At 33.1% G+C, this 17,454-nt stretch overlaps 2 protein-coding genes across 3 annotated transcripts; one reads left to right on the top strand and one right to left on the bottom strand.

Annotated features, from left to right (window-relative positions):
• The first annotated feature begins 3,767 nt into the window (after positions 1–3,767).
• On the top strand, positions 3,768–5,379 carry LOC107899321 (protein SRG1). 2 transcript variants are annotated; one of them, XM_016825003.2, is made up of 5 exons: positions 3,768–4,121; positions 4,240–4,487; positions 4,577–4,709; positions 4,824–4,901; positions 4,988–5,379. In XM_016825003.2, exons 1-5 carry the CDS (start codon positions 3,852–3,854, stop codon positions 5,237–5,239), a joined length of 981 nt encoding a protein of 326 aa, XP_016680492.1. In that variant the 5' UTR covers positions 3,768–3,851; the 3' UTR covers positions 5,240–5,379. The 2 variants fall into 2 exon arrangements, with proteins under 2 accessions (XP_016680492.1, XP_016680491.1); XM_016825002.2 differs by having other exon boundaries at positions 3,780–4,121; positions 4,577–4,901.
• A 156-nt stretch (positions 5,380–5,535) lies between these two features.
• Positions 5,536–7,944, bottom strand: LOC107899319 (hsp70 nucleotide exchange factor fes1). Its single transcript, XM_016825001.2, has 6 exons — positions 7,683–7,944; positions 7,438–7,580; positions 7,291–7,341; positions 6,703–6,924; positions 6,494–6,596; positions 5,536–6,282 (listed from the first exon to the last, which is right to left on the bottom strand). The coding sequence occupies exons 1-6, from the start codon at positions 7,766–7,768 to the stop codon at positions 5,769–5,771; spliced, it is 1,119 nt and encodes a 372-aa protein (XP_016680490.1). The 5' UTR covers positions 7,769–7,944; the 3' UTR covers positions 5,536–5,768.
• Between the last annotated feature and the right edge of the window lie 9,510 nt (positions 7,945–17,454).

The raw sequence follows: 17,454 nt of genomic DNA, 5'->3' as shown, positions 1-17,454 counted from the left end.
CCAACTCACATGAATTTTCTAATCTTACAACAAAAAAAGTTTGAAATAAATATGTGTGAAGGTAATAGTCAACGATCTAATTATAAACCCAAAATTTATGAAAAACCTAAATCACAACCGATATAAATTCAATGAATCACAACCTTCGACAAAATTACTTTGGAACATAACATATATAATAGTTAATACATTCATTCACATACATAATAATCCAAACATAGATATAATTTAAAGAATATAGCATTTTATCTCAATTTAATCAATTAATGAGAGAATGAGAGAAAACCTAGTATTACTTTATACTATAAACATAGCACAACTTGACTTTGATACTCATTGTTAGAAAACAATGTTTTGAGGCACAATGAAAGTTTAAAATTTTTCTTTAAAACTGAGTCATTGTGATATTTTATAGCAATAAACTTAATTAAAATCATAATGGTACTTTGTACAAGGCGGTCTTAAGTTGATCCCAGCTTTCTACAGAACAACCTTTTTCACTATTCTTGAACCATGAATTACCTCGAGTATGGACTCGAGCAAAACGAACCAAATCACAAAATGAAAAATTTTATTTAACTTTTAATATGAAAGTTAATTCTCTTTTTAACAGGAAACTATGCGTTTTCCCCAAAAAATGGAATTTATTTTATAAAATAAATTTTCATTATTGTTTTATAGAATAACAACATATGTGAAGTGTGTAAATATTTCAACACATAGGAGAAAAGATTGTATGAACTATGATTTCACGTCATCCTTATCACTTTCCAATATGAGAATGACAAATCAAATTTTTCTTTCTGACTTTTAGCATTTTTAGTTGGATTTGAATTTTTTCAGGAGGAAAAATCTAATTTGTCATTCTCCTATTGGAAAGGAATAAGGATGACGTGGATCACAATTTCGTACAATCTTTTCTCAACACATAGTTCCTATTTATAGAGAATTAGTACAAGACTTTTGTTCAAATAATAATAATTTAATAGAAAATACAACTTCTACTCTAAGTAGAAGCATAAGGAAGTAGCACACCCTTATGGGATACTAGGGTTGCTACCCCTTACATTTATCAAGCCCAAATAGGGTCTTTCATATATTGGGTCCAATTATATTTGTTATCTAGACTTTTATCCAATACTTATAATTTATCCAACCCAATATTTATTTACTATTTTCCAAAATATTATTTATTTAACCAATTAATTTAATTAATTAAATTAACTAAATTACTTTCTCAACCTAATTCTAATTTTGTTAAAGTCATGAGAATTATATAATTTATGAGGAAATTATATTTAGTTTTTTTATTCAACAAATCCATGATGACTAATTAATTTACTTTCCACTTCGAACTTCAATTCTATAATTACAATTAATTAAATAATTATTCGAAAAACTTAAGTTAATTCCTAAGTCATCTTTTGTACTTAGCAAGAAAATACATTAACTACATATAGTGATATATGCAATTTATTTCTCATGCTTCATCATTTTAATTCATTTCTTACTATTGATTCTACATGCAATTTGTTTTTGGTTATATCGATCTAGTAGAGGAACAGATTGGACATATATAATTAGGGCTCAAATAATTTGTAATTAAGTTCCATCTTTTCGCTTATTAATTACACATTATTTAGTCATGAAGTCATTCCAATAAAGTATCATGACTGAGCTCTCCATTATTATATACCATTACGAAATCTACTTATCAAGTGTTCGTCCAATGACCTTGTCATAAATGTATTAAACTCATAAGATATTCTTAATCTCTTTAGGATAAATTTTTTCCCCAATATGATCATATTTTATCTTATGGTAGCCATTACATCTTTTTGTTGGATCTGGTTCCCTAAGTGTAGTATATTCATTTCTATTTTTGTATTTTTTTTTCAATCAGATTGGTTTAATAAAATTATCCATGAATTATATTAATATTTTCTTTTCATATTGTCCTTAATGGTTTTCGCATGCAAAGGAAAATGGAAGCAAATATTAGCTCGCTGGTTATTTAATGTTTAACTAATACTGAGCAGTATTACGTGGCCAGATTGTAATACGGAAAGACAACTTATATTAGTAGATGAACTTAAACATGTTCTTAGTCTAATCAGAAATGAGCAAATTGATTGAAAGACAAATGTATCGTCTATAATCCAATTGGGGAGATGATTTATCTTGAGCATCGGAGCGGATAACTCCCAGAAGATAGAGACATAGATGTGAGGACTGACAGTACATCAGACAAAACCAAGTGTAAAAAATCATGAATCTGTTTATGGATTTAATCACTTGTGACGTTCATAGTGTGACATACCTTAATCCTAAGTGGATGGTAGACTATATATGCGTGACTCGTATACTTTGATGTAAGTAGAAGCTTGAGTTCAAATAGATAAGAAACCAAAAGTTGGTGTATTGGGTATACGACTTTTGCAGTATGTAACATCATTCACAATAGTGGAACTCATAGCCTAAGGAATGGGTAAATGATATCCTCTCATTGGTATTACATGATAGATGAAAAATAAACGTGGCCACAGGTTGTTTGTCTTTGTGATGAATGACTTAATTACTATTTGATAGTAATTACTTTTCATGAAAGAAGATGTAACGGTTACCATGAGATAAAATAGGGTCATATTAGGAGAATGTATTTATCCCAAAGAGATTAAGAATATCCTATGAGGGTAACACACTTATGACAAAATCAATAGACGAACACTGGTCGAGTAACTTTTGTAATGGTATGTAATTGGGGAGAGCCCAGCCACAATACTATAGTGAAATAACTTCGTGACTGAGCCCAAAATTACCAATTAGATATCTAGTAATTTTCAGTTAAGGATTATTTTAAGAGATTTAAAATAATCATATTATTTTAGAAAGAATATAATTTTATGGCAATCCTTTAATAATTATTATGTGTGATTCTGTGCTTTCAAAATGTGTTTTTGAATAAAAGGAAAGGATATCAATCTTTAATCCTTGCATTCAAGTCGTTTTGAATAGAAACAAAAAGGATATCCTCAATGCCTCCCTTTTACTTGTCAAAATAGAAACACAGCTAACGTTGTGTGATTTCAGTTTTTGAGCAAAAACTCTTGAAATAGGTTTTTTAGGGCATTTTTTCAGTCGTAGTTGTCGGGTGGATCACGTAGAGGCTAGGACGCTTTCTTTGCAACTAAGGGTTGCGACATCGTGAGAGGAATCAACCCCATACCAATGTAGTTTTAGAGTGTTTAAGATATAATTTCAATCTTTCTCAACCCATATCCGTTCCTGGAATATTCATAAATTATTATCGCCGAAATTATTTTTCCTTTGCGACATAGGGTGTACCAACATTCCAACAGTTTCTAAGTAAGGAGCAAATAGATTAACACTTGGAGCTCGAAAGGGGCTTGCCTCTATTGACAATGACACATCGAAAAGTACATAAGTTGTAGTGTTTAACAGTGTATAATTCTCCTCTGCCGTCCATAAAAGAAGAAAGCGCAAAAACCCAAATTCAATATGACAACTGACCTAAACTACTAAAATGGTATAACTATTGTCTAATATCCATAACTCCGGATATGATGAGGTGAAAATTTTCGTTTTATCGAAGGGATCCCAAATGCATAGGGGGAGAAAGCCCTAGTAAACTAATATCCCATCCGAGTAAGTTACATTATAATAAGACCAAATTTCGGGTTAATACAATATCTAATTAGGAATCTTTCTTTTAGGGGAAGGGTAATATCCGGTACAGCTAACGGTTAAAAAACTAGCAAGGGCCGGCTAACTTAAGCAGTAGACTATAAATAGGAAGAAAATGTGCCAGGGTCTCCACAATACAGGAAACCATGGGTTCAAATGGAAACTTTCTAGACAATGAAGAGGCACCCACTTATGCTCCATCAATTCCAGTTCCTAATGTTCAAGAGCTGGTGAGGAAGGATCCTTTGCAGGTTCCACAAAGATATGTTAGGGAAGTGGAAGATAGGCCAAAAGATACTGATACGTCATATCTTTCTTCAGTTATTCCTGTCATTGATTTGTCTTTGCTGTTTATGGGAAACAATGAGGAGCTAACCAAACTGGATCTGGCTTGCCTAGAATGGGGTTTCTTTCAGGTATGTATTGTTAGTGAAAGAATATGCAGGGTAGGGTGTAAAAACTGAACAATATTTCAAGTATGGCAAAGAAAAGTTGGCTGCCGTTTTAGAGTTACAATTGCTGGATTTTTGGCAGGTGGTAAATCATGGAGTTGCAAAGCAAGTATCGCAGAAAATGAAGGATGCTGCAGCTGAGTTTTTTGAGCTTTCACTAGAAGAGAAAAACAAATATGCCATGCCCTCAGACGATATACAAGGGTATGGGCATGCATATGTCGTTTCCGAAGATCAAATACTGGACTGGTCGGATGCACTCATACTTTTGGTTCACCCCTCACATTATAGGAAGCTCAAGTTTTGGCCCAATTCACCAAAAGGGCTCCAGTATGTATTCAGATGATATGGCCGAATCATAGCACTTGCATTTTCCAGTCGTATTTGCTCTATGTTAATTCAAATATATTGTCATATAGGGAAATCATAGAAGAATATTCAAATGCAATCCGAAAAGTTGCAACTGAGCTCTTTCAATCATTTTCTCTGATCATGGAAATGGACAAGGAAGCTCTGCTTGGACTGCATAAACAATTGGTGCAAGCTTACAGAGTAAACTACTACCCTCCCTGCTCCAAACCGGACCAAGTACTAGGTGTTAGCCCACATTCAGACACAAGCACCATAACCATACTTATGCAGGAAGATGATGTGTGTGGATTGCAGATTAAGCATAACAACGAGTGGGTTCCGGTTAATCCAATCCCAGATGCACTGGTGGTGAATGTCGGCGATGTCTTTGAGGTAAATAAAACATGTTTTCATTGGTGTTGGTGTAAGCAAAGACAAAATTTGAGCTGGCTCTTTTATTATTTTACTTTGTATGTCAGATATGGAGTAATGGCAAGTACAAGAGTGTTGAGCACAGAGCAGTTGCAAATTATAATAAGGCAAGAATATCTTATGCATCATTCATGTTTCCGCACGATGAGGTAGAGATTGGGCCCCTAAGTCACATGGTCGACTCAAAAACAAAACAGCAGCTTTTTAAAAAAGTGAGATATGGGGAGTATTTGAGAAGCTCCATGAATAAAAAAATGGAGGGCAAAGCACATACCCAGATGGCTAAGATTGAAGGTTAAGAAAGTCAAATATGGGGAGTTTTGAGGACCAAGGCAAACACCAGATGCATAGACTCAAACTCTCGCTTCAGTTTCTGTTACCTTTTTAATAGAAAAGATCAATAACATTAACCATTAAAGAGCAGTTTTTGTTCATTTCACCAGATGATTCTTCACCGCTATTGTTGCCTCAAGTATCCATATCTTAATTAAAAAGAAAAGGTCCAACTGTTTGATTGTTGTTAACAAAAATATTAGAATTAGAATTTATCCCATACTTAAATGAACAACCAAATAAAGTAAGAAAGCCACGAGTATTTACATCTCACTAATAATTTTTCCATTAAGCCAAAGGAGAATACACATACCCAGAGGCATATAACAGCGTGCAATAAGGAAAAACAGAGTGAAAATAAACAAATCTAGTGCTAATTTTATCAGGATATGATAAATAAACTAGCCTACGGCTTCAGCCTATACGTGAAGATTTCCCAGCCCCTTTCAGATTCAGTTTGATTTTTTGTACTGGTACCTTGAATATTGGTTTCCGTCAGTTTGGAGGGATTGGTCCTAATAATAGAGGAGCCTCTTGCTTTTTCACTCTGGGCTTTGAATCGCCAGTATGATTTGCAGCCCAACCTCTGAGAGGAGGCTCAAAATGCTTGCTGGCAACATCAGGTGGAGGGTCATCTTCACCGGGAAGTGATAAAAGTCCCTTCTCTCGAAGGGACGAAGGCTCCTTATAACATGTACTCCACAGGCAGTCCACAAGCTGCCTTTCCTCCCTAGTAGCCCCAAGGTCTTCAGGAGACATCAAGCTGATACCTTTAATTCGATCCTCGAGAATTTGCTTCAGCTTCTCATCTTCTTCACCTAAACCACCATTACTCCCACCTGTCTTGTCCCGGGCAAGCTCAAGGAGACCACGAAGAGCAGCTTCTCTTACTTCTGCATCCTCACTCGAGGCAAGATGCAACATTACACGAGGGAGCCCCAGCTCTTTTACAACATTGCAATCTGAATAATTTTCATGCAGTAGATATTGAATCAAGTTCAAGGCTTTCCTGGAAGAAAAAGAGAATTAAATGAGAAAACCATAGTAGGGAAACTAACCAGAGAAAAAATACACAAGTGATCTTTGAACTATAGGAATTTATTTGATATCTAAAAATCATTTCCTCATACGTTGGAGACATCCTAGAATGAAACCCTGAAACCTAATAACAGCAAAAAGATGATGCAGACCCGGACTACAAAGACCTATCCCAAGATTACCTTTGAAATCTTGCACTATCAGCTCCCACAGCATCTCTCAAGGCTGCATAACCATTTGCAAGTCGAAATGCAGCAATACCGGGTTTGTTGTGGCGGATCAAGGCTGAAATCCAATTGCAAAAAGAAAATGCCATGTCATGTTTTTGTATGAGCATGTTCACTGAAATTAAGAATTAAGAAGTATACTATAGAACAACAGTTGTACCCACAAGATATTGCACCAAGTGCTTTGGTTCGAACAGTTACATCAGGGTCAGAGGCAAAATTGGAAAGGAGAGGCTCTAAGCCATTTGCTTCCATAACCAACTGTTGACTCCGGGGATTATTTTGTACAATGGTGGATACGACTTCTGCAGCTTTGGCTCGAATATTAGCATGTGAATTCTTCAGATAACCAAGGAGAGGGACTAAACCACCAATTGAGTGTAGATCTGCCTCAAATGCACAGACTGTGTTAAGTATAGATTTTTCGAAAGTGGATGAAAACAAACAGGCTAAAGATCCGTTGAAAAGACTAGAGGGCTAAATAAAGGGCGACGTTTTTTCCTACAGCCATTTCACAGACAAAACTTATACTTGCAGGAACGGTATCAAGGCTAAAAAATAGAAGTTATATGATGCAACAAGTCTATGAAATTGAAAATCCCAATTCCATTATTGGTAGCATCCTAAAGAATTACTTATCCCAAAAAAGAAATTCTAAGCAGCCAATGTAATGCATCAAATTAAGCATTCATGATAAAGAAATCAGTTAGGAAAGAACAGCTAGGTAATAATCTCAAAACAATAGAACTTACCATTTGCCATGTCAATAGACTCAACGTGCTCTTGCAACTCATCCAACATATCTGCCACCATCAAATCAGTAAGCAAACAAAGGTACTCTTAAAACCTAGAAACAAAAGAGAAAGCTTGAAAACACCTTGGGGATTGTGCAATAGTACCTTCGATATCAGCAGCTGTAACTCCTTGAGCTTCCAAAACCTGCTCTGGAGTTTGCATAACCATAGTTATCTCTTTCATTCGCTTAATCACATCAACGGTCTGCGATTGCATTGCTTCCATAAACCATCTTTTATCTTCCTCACTAAACAAATAAACGAATAATTGATTACCCGCTAAATATCAATTGACGATCGTAAAAATAAAATAAAAAAAAGGTCCTTGAGGAAAAAAAAGATGGGGTTACCTTAAATTACGAGTAGGTCGAGTTCCATCAGAGTTAGCAATGCTCCACTTCAGCAATCCATCCCAGTTGGGTCCGTCTTTGGCCATAGTTTCTTATTCTAACTAAATCACAACCTTCGTTTCTTGCAAATAAATTGAACAAGGGATTCTGCAGAACTGGTCGGAATTCCTTTTAATAGAGAATTTCAGCGAAAATTCCAGGCGATTCGAGACTTTTCGTTTTAGATTAGAAAGTGGCGGAAAGCGCTGCGGCCTACCGACTTTTCTCGACTGAAAGACCTAAGCTTTGCATTTTGATTGGATCTACCCATGGGCCCAAATTCACTATGTCGGTTTGGGTTTAAAGGCCCAGTATAGGCTTTTTATTTCTTTTACAAAGTGTTCTTTTAAGGGTAAATTACAGTAAAATCCAAAATATCCCATCCCACACTATTGCCATACTCTTTCACCACCACCCATTATCCCTCACTCCCAACATTTCTAACCAATCCAAAACAATAAAAACACACAATCCTATTCAAAACTCATTCCATTTGAATTCATCAAACTTCCTCCCCGAACCCCATGCAACCACAAAATTTTACATTTCCAAAACATGATCCAAAGAGGAACAACTCACATTTTGGGGTTGAAGTTACACTTCAAATTCCTTTTTTATTTATTTTTATTAAAATTATTTATAATTTTTTTTACAAATATAATGGAATCCCTATTGATTTTTTTATATTTTATTTATTTTTAATCTAATTATTCTTCTTTTATACTTTTTTTTAAATTTGTAAAATTTTAATAACCTATTTTTTTTCCTAAATCAGTTATTTATCAAAACAAATCAAATATAAATACTAATATTTTGAATTGGTGATTTTTAAAATGCTTACTTCATCCAAACACACTCTTAAGGTTAAACGGGATTTTAAGTTTGGAAAAGAAAAAAGATGTAACCTTCCCAACCTAGTCTAGATGTTAAGCCCGAATTCGAAAAATTACATTAGCCACCAAAATGGCCTAGCAGAGTTACTGGAGTTTATAAACAGTCATATTAAAATATTTATTTAGTTTAGTAGAAAACATAGTCTATTTTTAAAAAAGTTTACGAGTTATAAAAAAAACCGATTTAGATTAACTTTCCTATGTAATGGTGACTACTTTTAAGACAACATAGTTAATTTTTCATTTATTTATTACCACAATTTCAATTACAATCTAGCAGCGGAAAAATGATATTCAACTTAGTTTTAATTTAGTAAAAATCAGAATTTATGCATAAATAATTAAAAACCATATTTTCCACATCCTAAAATTAAATTAAATGCCATGCATGCTATTTAAACTCAAATCTTGAGTCTCGTGCCACAAATTTAAAATAAAACAATATAATCTCTGAGTAACAAAATATTAAATAATAAATTTAAAATATTTTAATAAAAACAAAACAGAGCTGAAACCCTCCGAATGACGTGCTCGCGTTCTAACCTAATGGGTTATCTGTAGAGATGGTAATAAAAGGGAAGTGAGCTATGAAGCTCATTGTGAATTCAATTATAAGAAAATCAGTGCAAACAATCGGTGAAACATACTAAATAGTAACGCATAGAATGATCACAATCAATTATCAATTCAGAGTATCAATTTTATGAATCAATCATCAATGTAATATCTCAGAATTCACAGTTTATGTATGCACGCATTTATGAATGGCAATGCAATTTCATTATATCAAAGAAAAATCCTACCCAACTCTTCTATACACCAAAATGGGAGTTTCCTCTGAACTCTAATCAACCTATATACCGGGTTGTGGTTTAACCACCAATAATCTGCAAATAAACTGCTAATGGTTGTGGACACACAACAAAATATTGCAAATGAGATCTGCCACTAGCAGTAGATGCCCAACATAATCTTGCAAATAGAATTTTCCTCTAGCTGTGGATACACAGCAAAATCTCACAGATAGAATCTACTTTTGGTTGTGGATGCACAGCAAATTTATAGATAGACTGTCGATGGTTGTGGTTTGCACAGCAAATTTGCAAATAAACTACCAATGTTTCCTCCGTACATATCATCCAACACCATGCAATGTAATATGTCATGTTTATAACAGATCAATACGATAACAATTAGTATGCTTATAGCAGATCAATTTGGTAGCAATTAATATGTTTATAACAGATCAATACGATAGCAATTAATATGCCAATATCATATCAATACAGTAAATAATATGTTCATAACAAATCAATTCAGTAGCAAAAGACATGTTTGTCATGTGTTCGGACTATTTAGGGCTAAATTGAACAAATCATAAAATTATGGGCAAAACTATAAAGTAAGGATCACACGGCCGTGTAACAAACTGTGGTCGTGTGGAAATTGCAAAATTAACCTATAGGAGAGACACAGTCGTGTGGTAGGACATGTGAGATTCGAACTACCCTAAGTTTCTAGGATACATGGCCGTATAAAGGGTCATGTAGTCCATACACCCATTTAGCAAATCGTGTGGCCTTAATCCTAGGGACAATTTGCCCTGGTTCGCTTGATAAAAAATACACACCTTTCACCAAAAGCACGATCAAAGTCCCTCATGATCAAATTTGATTTGATGCACCAAAAATAGGCCTTTCAAACTAAATTTATGCATGAGTTAACAATGGGTATCAAGATTTAATCAAAATTAATGGAAGATTTCGGAAAGAATCATAAAAGAACGTAATCAAATTGAAAGATCGACGTGGATCGATGCTATTGTGGAATTTACGAGTTCTACTAATCGAAACAAATGTACTTACTGAACCTTGATGAAAAATATCAGATGCTATCAATGGCGAAATTGACAATCGGTAAGGGAACGACTTGAACATGATTGAATTTTGATTCTGGAAGCAAAAGATTTCAACAATGGAAAGAAAATATGATGCCAAGAAGAGGATGGAAAAGAAAAGGGAGAAGAAATAGGGAAAAAGAAAAGAAAATTTCTATTTGGATTGGAGAAGGAAGCAAAAATTCAAATGTAATTAGGAAATGAGTTTGGAAAATGCAACGGAAAATAAATTTAGAGAGAAATCAGAGTTTTAATTTTTTTCCAAAAAAAAAATCTTGGTTGTGATATCTAAAGTAATAAATACTTAATCAAAATTGTATCTTTTCGATTCGTCTAGGACGAGCGCTTCGACCAAGTAGTCTTCTTCGCTATCCTCAAGCTCACGTTTGTCAAGTGTGGGCTTGCTTCGAATCAGAAAATTTTTCACAAAAATTACTAGTGGAGTAATTTCGTAATTTCTCTAAATTTTTGGGTCATGTTGTAAATTAGAAAAATATCTCTAAAAACTTTCTGAAATAATCTCTTCAGAGAATTTTCTCTTTACAATTTTCTCTTGAATTCAAGTGTTTATAAAATAATGACACAAGGCTCTCTTTATATAAGGAGAGTTTAAAGAGTTCAACTATGATTAAACTTAATCGCTTCAATATTAAATCATATTAAAATAATAAAATGTTTATGTACAAGATAAACATTAAATTTAATTTAATATTAAGATAATAATTTTAATATTAAATTAATAAAATACTATTAAGATAAGTATTAAATTAAATTTAATATTAAAATATTATTATTTTTAAATAATTAATCTAAAATCAAATTCTCTAGTAGATTCCCAGTAGGACTGTAACTCTTCTACTGTTCAACCACTGAAGACCAACTATCGTTGACCACAGGGATGCCGTCGTCGTAGCCGCCGGCATCGCCATGTCCAATGATGCAGATGTGACACCCTTACGACACGCCGAGCCTTTTCAGCTACGCCAGTTCGGTTTGGGTCAGTGACAACCCAACCAATCTGGTCTAGCCACTGGTTGGATCGCCGGTCCTGTTTCACATACCGAGCCCGATTCAACCAATTTTTTGGTCTTGTCTCAGTTTTGAGCTCTCGGACCCAATTTAATATCTCAAATCCAATTTTCGAATTCAATTACCTATTAGGCCAATTGTCTAACTAGAAAATTAATTTCCAAAATATCATATTAATTTGATTAATTTAATTTTACTTGATCAAAATTAATTTTCCCAAAAATCACTTAGATTTTCCAAATTAATTTTTTAAGAAAATTATTTAATCAAATTCTCTAATTGAAAAATTCTTACGACCACCTAATTTAATTCCACATCGAATAAATCGACTCAATTAAATTATTTCCAAAGTCGTAGAAGTTTCTTTTGATTCAAATACAATCCGATCGAGCTTTTGTTGAGCTAGCGGAAGGACCAATCGAACATATACAATTAGACTCTAGTAATTGTAATTATGTCCAGAAGCATCATTTCGATAATTCGCAATTACTTAATAATTGAGTCAATCCACAAGAAGTACCATGATTGAAAACTCTTTATTCTATACTCTTTACAAAAGCAATTAATTCAATTATTTTGTCCAATGACCTCGTCATGTGTGTGTTACCCTTATATGATATCCTTGATTCCTTTAAGTCAAATCCATTCACTCAATACAATCCTATTTTATCTCATCGTCACCATTGTGTCTTCTTAATGATTAATATGATAACTGTCAACAAATGACTGTGATAAGTTGCTCATTCGAGAACAAGTAACCCATGGCCACGTTCCATATTTATCAATCCACACAATAACAATGAGAAGATATCATTAACTCATTAATTGAGCTATGAATTTCATTGTTGCTAGTAAATTCATGACATACACAAGTCATGTACCCAACATACCGGTTATAGGTTCAATCATCTTTAGAGCATAAGTCTCCACTTATATCAAAGCACATGAGTTGCATACGCATGGTTAGTGATTAACTCATGATTTAGGTAAATCACACTATAAACGTCACAAGTGAATTTATTCACAAACGGATTTAGATATAATTTATCTTGGGTCTAGTCCAATGTATCATTCTACTAATGAATACCTCTATATCTCTACCCGTGGAGTCAACTTCTCCGATAGCCAAGATTAGCCATCTCCCCAATTGGAATTGTAGACGACAGAATAATCATTCTAAGTATTTGAATCAAATGCTCACTTCGATTCTTTTATGAGATTACGGACGTATTTAGATTATCTACTAAAGTAAGTTGTCTTTCTCGCAATGTAAACATTCTTACAATGTCACTTATTTTCAGTTTAAACTTAAACAATCAATGAGCTAATATTTGCTTGTCACAATTTCATTATACATGCAAAATATAAAAGACAGAAATACAAAAGACATAATAGTGAAATGTGAAATTAACTTTATTTATTTATTCATCGTTCAAATAAATAGAAAATAGTTACATGTTTACTACAATATGGGCATATTTCTTAACAACCTCCCACTTGCCCTAATAAAGTAAATGTGTCATGTTTTGCATTCACATATCCTCGACGTGTTTGTTAAAACTCATAGTTACAAGAGTCTTAGTAAACGGATCTGCAAGGTTACTTTTAAAAGCTACTTTCATCACATCTACAATTCCTTCGGCTACTGCCCCTTGTATCAAATGATACTTCCGATCAATGTGTTTCGTCCTGTTTTGACTTCTCATTTTCTTGGTATTAGCTATTGCAGCACTGTTATGACAATCTAATGTTATAGCTTTTTCCATACCAAGAATGACTTCAAGATCCATTAAAAACTTTTAAAGCCACATTGCTTCTTTCATTGCCTCAGAAGCAGCCATATACTCGGCCTCTATAATAAAGTCAGCAATACAAGTTTGTTTTACACTTCTCCATATTATGACTCCACGGCCTAGAATGAATACATTTCCCGACGTAATCTTCTCCGCTATCCTCAAGCTCACATCTGTCAAGTGCAGGCGCACTTCAAATCAGAAAATTTTTCACAAAAATAACTAGTGGGGTAATTTTACAATTTTTCTAAAGTTTTGGATCAAGTTGTAAATAAAAAAATATCTATAGAAATTTTTTGACATAATCTCTTCAGAGAATTTTCTCTCTACAACTTTCTTTTGAATTCAAGTGTTTGTAAAATACTGACTGAATGCTCTTTTTATATATGGAGATTTTAGAGAGTTCAACTATGATTAAACTTAATCACTTTAATATTAATTTAATATAATATTTATTAGATTAAATTTAATATTAAATCTTATTAAAATAATAGAATGTTTATATTGTGATAAACATTAAATAAAATTTAATATTAAGACAATCACTTTAATATTAAATTAATAAAATACTATTAAGATAAGTATTAAATTTAATTTAATATTAAACTATTAAAATAATATTATTTTTAGAATAGTTAATCTGAAATCAAATTCTCTAGTAGATTCCCAACAGGAGTGTAACTCTTCCACTACCCAACCACTGAAGACCAACCGTCGTCGGCCATCGAGACGCCGCCGTCGCAACCGCCGGCACCGCTATGTCTTGTGATGCAGGTACGACAGCCTTACGGCACCCCGAGCCGGTTCAACTTCTGTCGGTTTGATCTGGTTCGGTGACAACACGGTCGGTCCAGTCTAGCCACCAATTGGACAGTCGGCCCGGTTTCACATACCGATCCTGGTTCAACCAATTTTTGGGTCTTGGTCTCGATTTTGGGCTCTCAGGCCCAATTTACAATCTTAGGTCCAATTTTCAAGTTCAATTACCTATTAGGGAAATTGTCTGACTTGAAAATTAATTTTTAAAAATATCATATTAATTTTAATTAATTTGATTAATTTAATTTTACTTGATCAAAATTAATTTTCTCAAAAATGACTTAGATTTTCCAAATTAATTTTTCAAGAAAATTCTTTAATCAAATTCTCTAGTTGAACAATTCTCATGATCACCTAATTTAATTCAACATTGAATAAATCGACTCAATTAAATTATTTCTAAAATCGTAGAATTTTCTTCTGATTCAAATGCAGTCCGATCGAGCTTTTGTTGAGCTAGCAGAGGGACCAATCAGACATATACAATTAGGCTTTAGTAATTACAATTATGTCTAGAAGCATCGTTCTGATAATTCACAATTATTTAATCATAGAGTCGGTCCACAATAAGTAACATGATTGAAAACTCCTTATTGTATACTCTTTATGAAAGCAATTCAGCCAACTGTTTTGTCTAATGACCTCGTCATATGTGTGTTACCCTCATATGATATCATTAATTCCTTTGAGTTAAATCCGTTCACTCAATACAATCTTATTTTATCTCATTGTCACCATTGTGGCTTCTTAATGATTAATATGATCACTATCATCAAATGACTGTGATAAATTGCTCGTTCGAGAACCAGCAACCTGTGACCACGTTCCATATTTATCAATCCAAACAATGACAGTGAGAGGATATCATTAACTATTTGATTGAGCTATGAATTCCACTGTTGGTATGAAAGCCATGCTATGCACAAGTCATGTACCCAACATATCAGTTATGGGCTCGATCCTCCACTTATATCAAAGCACATGAGTTGTAACAGCTCGTTTTCAGTGAAATCAAAACAGTGGTTTTGGGACCACAAATTCGAGGTCAGAAGAAAATTTATTTTAATATTATTTTATGGTCTATAGTATGGTAGAAATATCATATGAAAATTTGATTAAAAGGACCAAATTGCATAAAGTACAAAAGTTGAATTCTAGTAGCTAAAGGTACCAAATAGCTACGGGATTTAAAATCGGAGGTCCTTATCGCAAAGAGACCATTTAGTGTAGTTAGTAGATAAGAATAATTATTCATCATTGGAATTTAGTAAATTAGTAAGGTTAATTTTGGAAAGTAAATGATAAAATGATGATAAATGAATTAAATAATTAAAATATTATCATTTTCATCATATTTCCTAAAATAAAAACATGGAAACCCTAGTCATGGAAGCTTGAAGATAGAAAAGCTTATTTTGCTTAGTTAGGTGAGTATTCTTGTCCCGTTTTTAATGATTTTTATGTTTTCGAGATCGTAATAACTTAATCTAGCTATCTCGGGGATTAATTTTTAAAACTATTAAAGTGTTAGGGTTTTTTCATGGATGATTATAGTTGAATTATGAAGTTTTATGGTAGAAAATGAAAGGTTATTGATAGATAAACAACTTTTGTAAAGAGAATTTTGATGAAATTATGATTTAGGGGCTAAATTGAAAAGATAAAAAATTTATGGAAAAATTATGAATTTTGTGAAATACATGGGCTTCTATGGATATATATGAAAATCAGTTAGGCTTGAAATAAGGATTAAATTGTATGAATTTCTTTTTCCAAGCTTAGGGACAAAATCGTAATTAATTAAAAGTATAAGGGTAAAATAGTAATTTTTCAAAAGATATGTATTGGACTGAATTGAATATTAATTATATTAAATTGAGTTAAATTTATTAGTATAGATTCGGATAGACCTAATACGAAGTTAGATAGAGGAAAAGAGAAAGTATCAGATTAGTATCCTACGAACTTATGTACACTTGTCGAGGTAAGTTCGTGTAACTAAATTGTATATTTATATGTTTTAAATTGAATATTATTGTGTTTAATTTGTATACAATTCCATGTATAATATCTACCACATATCCGACATGTACCGAGTCTTGTTTGAACCTTAAAAATTCGAAGGATACAAATGACATGTCATTAGGGTTCCTGAATTGGTTGTGATCATGCATGTGTTGTGGACACACCACAGCTCTTATGAATGTCCCAATATTTGGCTCTCTCGAGCTTCTCAATACTTGGCTCTCACGAGCTTCCCGTTATTTAGCTCTCATGAGCTTCCCGATTAATGGCTCTCTTGAGCTTCCCGATATTTGGCTCGCAAAAGCTTTCCGTTATACAGTTCACATGAGCTTCCCATTACATGGCTCGAAAGAGCTTCCCGTTTACATGTTTGTATAAACATACATGTACATGAATTGATAGATTACAGTTTTGTACACTTTGTGTGTACTACTCGTATATCCAACGATATTTTAAATGGTTCAACAGGTTAAGTTCTAATATGAGATAATATAATTTTGGAATGAACTGTTACCCGTGTATACATGAAGTACATGGAAATGATATTACTTGATATATTGAAGCATGAAATGATTATTACATGTATGTGGAACTTGTTTGATGACTTTGCTCATCCATGATGATGGGCTATTATATGTGCTTACATGGCTAACGTGTTGAAGGTATGTATTTAGGCTTTTGGCCAAGTTGATTGGAATATGTTTTGTATGCTTACCTTATATATGAAATAATGGTAAGTTAAATTCATGTTATACGAACTTACTAAGCTTAAACGCTTACTCTGTTTTATTTTTCCTGTTTTATAGTAATTCGGAAGCTCGATTTGGTTGGAAGTTGGTCGGAGTTACTTCACACTACCATAGGCCTATTTCGGTATATATAGTAAATCAATTTTGGTTATAATGGCATGTATAGGTTAATTTGGCTAAATGTTGGCATGTAAATGTTTTTTTGTGATTAGCTATTTGAATGACTTGTGTTTGATATATTTTGATACATATATATATGGCTTATCATGTTTGATGTGTGTTTGATATGTTTGAGTGATGATGAACTTATAAGTATATTGATGATTGGTTTGAATTGGTATATTTGGCATAATTATGCATATATGTGGTTAGACCAATAGGTGATTGTGGATGTTGATTGACATGTTATAAGATGTTATTTGAGGTGCCGAAAGGCATATTGGTTGTATGTTGTGGTAACACATGTTTAGGACATGATTCTAGCTTGATTTAAATGTCTTGTTATGGTTTGGTGATGTGCAAATTAAT

Source organism: Gossypium hirsutum, chromosome D04 (genome assembly GCF_007990345.1).
Source record: "Gossypium hirsutum isolate 1008001.06 chromosome D04, Gossypium_hirsutum_v2.1, whole genome shotgun sequence".
Classification (NCBI taxonomy): domain Eukaryota; kingdom Viridiplantae; phylum Streptophyta; class Magnoliopsida; order Malvales; family Malvaceae; genus Gossypium; species Gossypium hirsutum.
This window is presented reverse-complemented; position numbering and strand designations above follow the sequence as displayed.

Excerpts from the sequence above, each read along its gene's own strand:
- LOC107899321 (XM_016825002.2), top strand. The coding sequence starts at position 3,852 with ATGGGTTCAAATGGAAACTTTCTAGACAATGAAGAGGCACCCACTTAT. Across the intron at positions 4,122-4,239 it reads TAGAATGGGGTTTCTTTCAG|GTGGTAAATCATGGAGTTGC; the intron begins GTATGTATTGTT and ends GATTTTTGGCAG. Across the intron at positions 4,488-4,576 it reads AATTCACCAAAAGGGCTCCA|GGAAATCATAGAAGAATATT; the intron begins GTATGTATTCAG and ends ATTGTCATATAG.
- LOC107899319 (XM_016825001.2), bottom strand. The coding sequence starts at position 7,768 with ATGGCCAAAGACGGACCCAACTGGGATGGATTGCTGAAGTGGAGCATT. Across the intron at positions 7,342-7,437 it reads TACAGCTGCTGATATCGAAG|ATATGTTGGATGAGTTGCAA; the intron begins GTACTATTGCAC and ends TGATGGTGGCAG. Across the intron at positions 6,597-6,702 it reads AGCACTTGGTGCAATATCTT|CCTTGATCCGCCACAACAAA; the intron begins GTGGGTACAACT and ends ATTGGATTTCAG.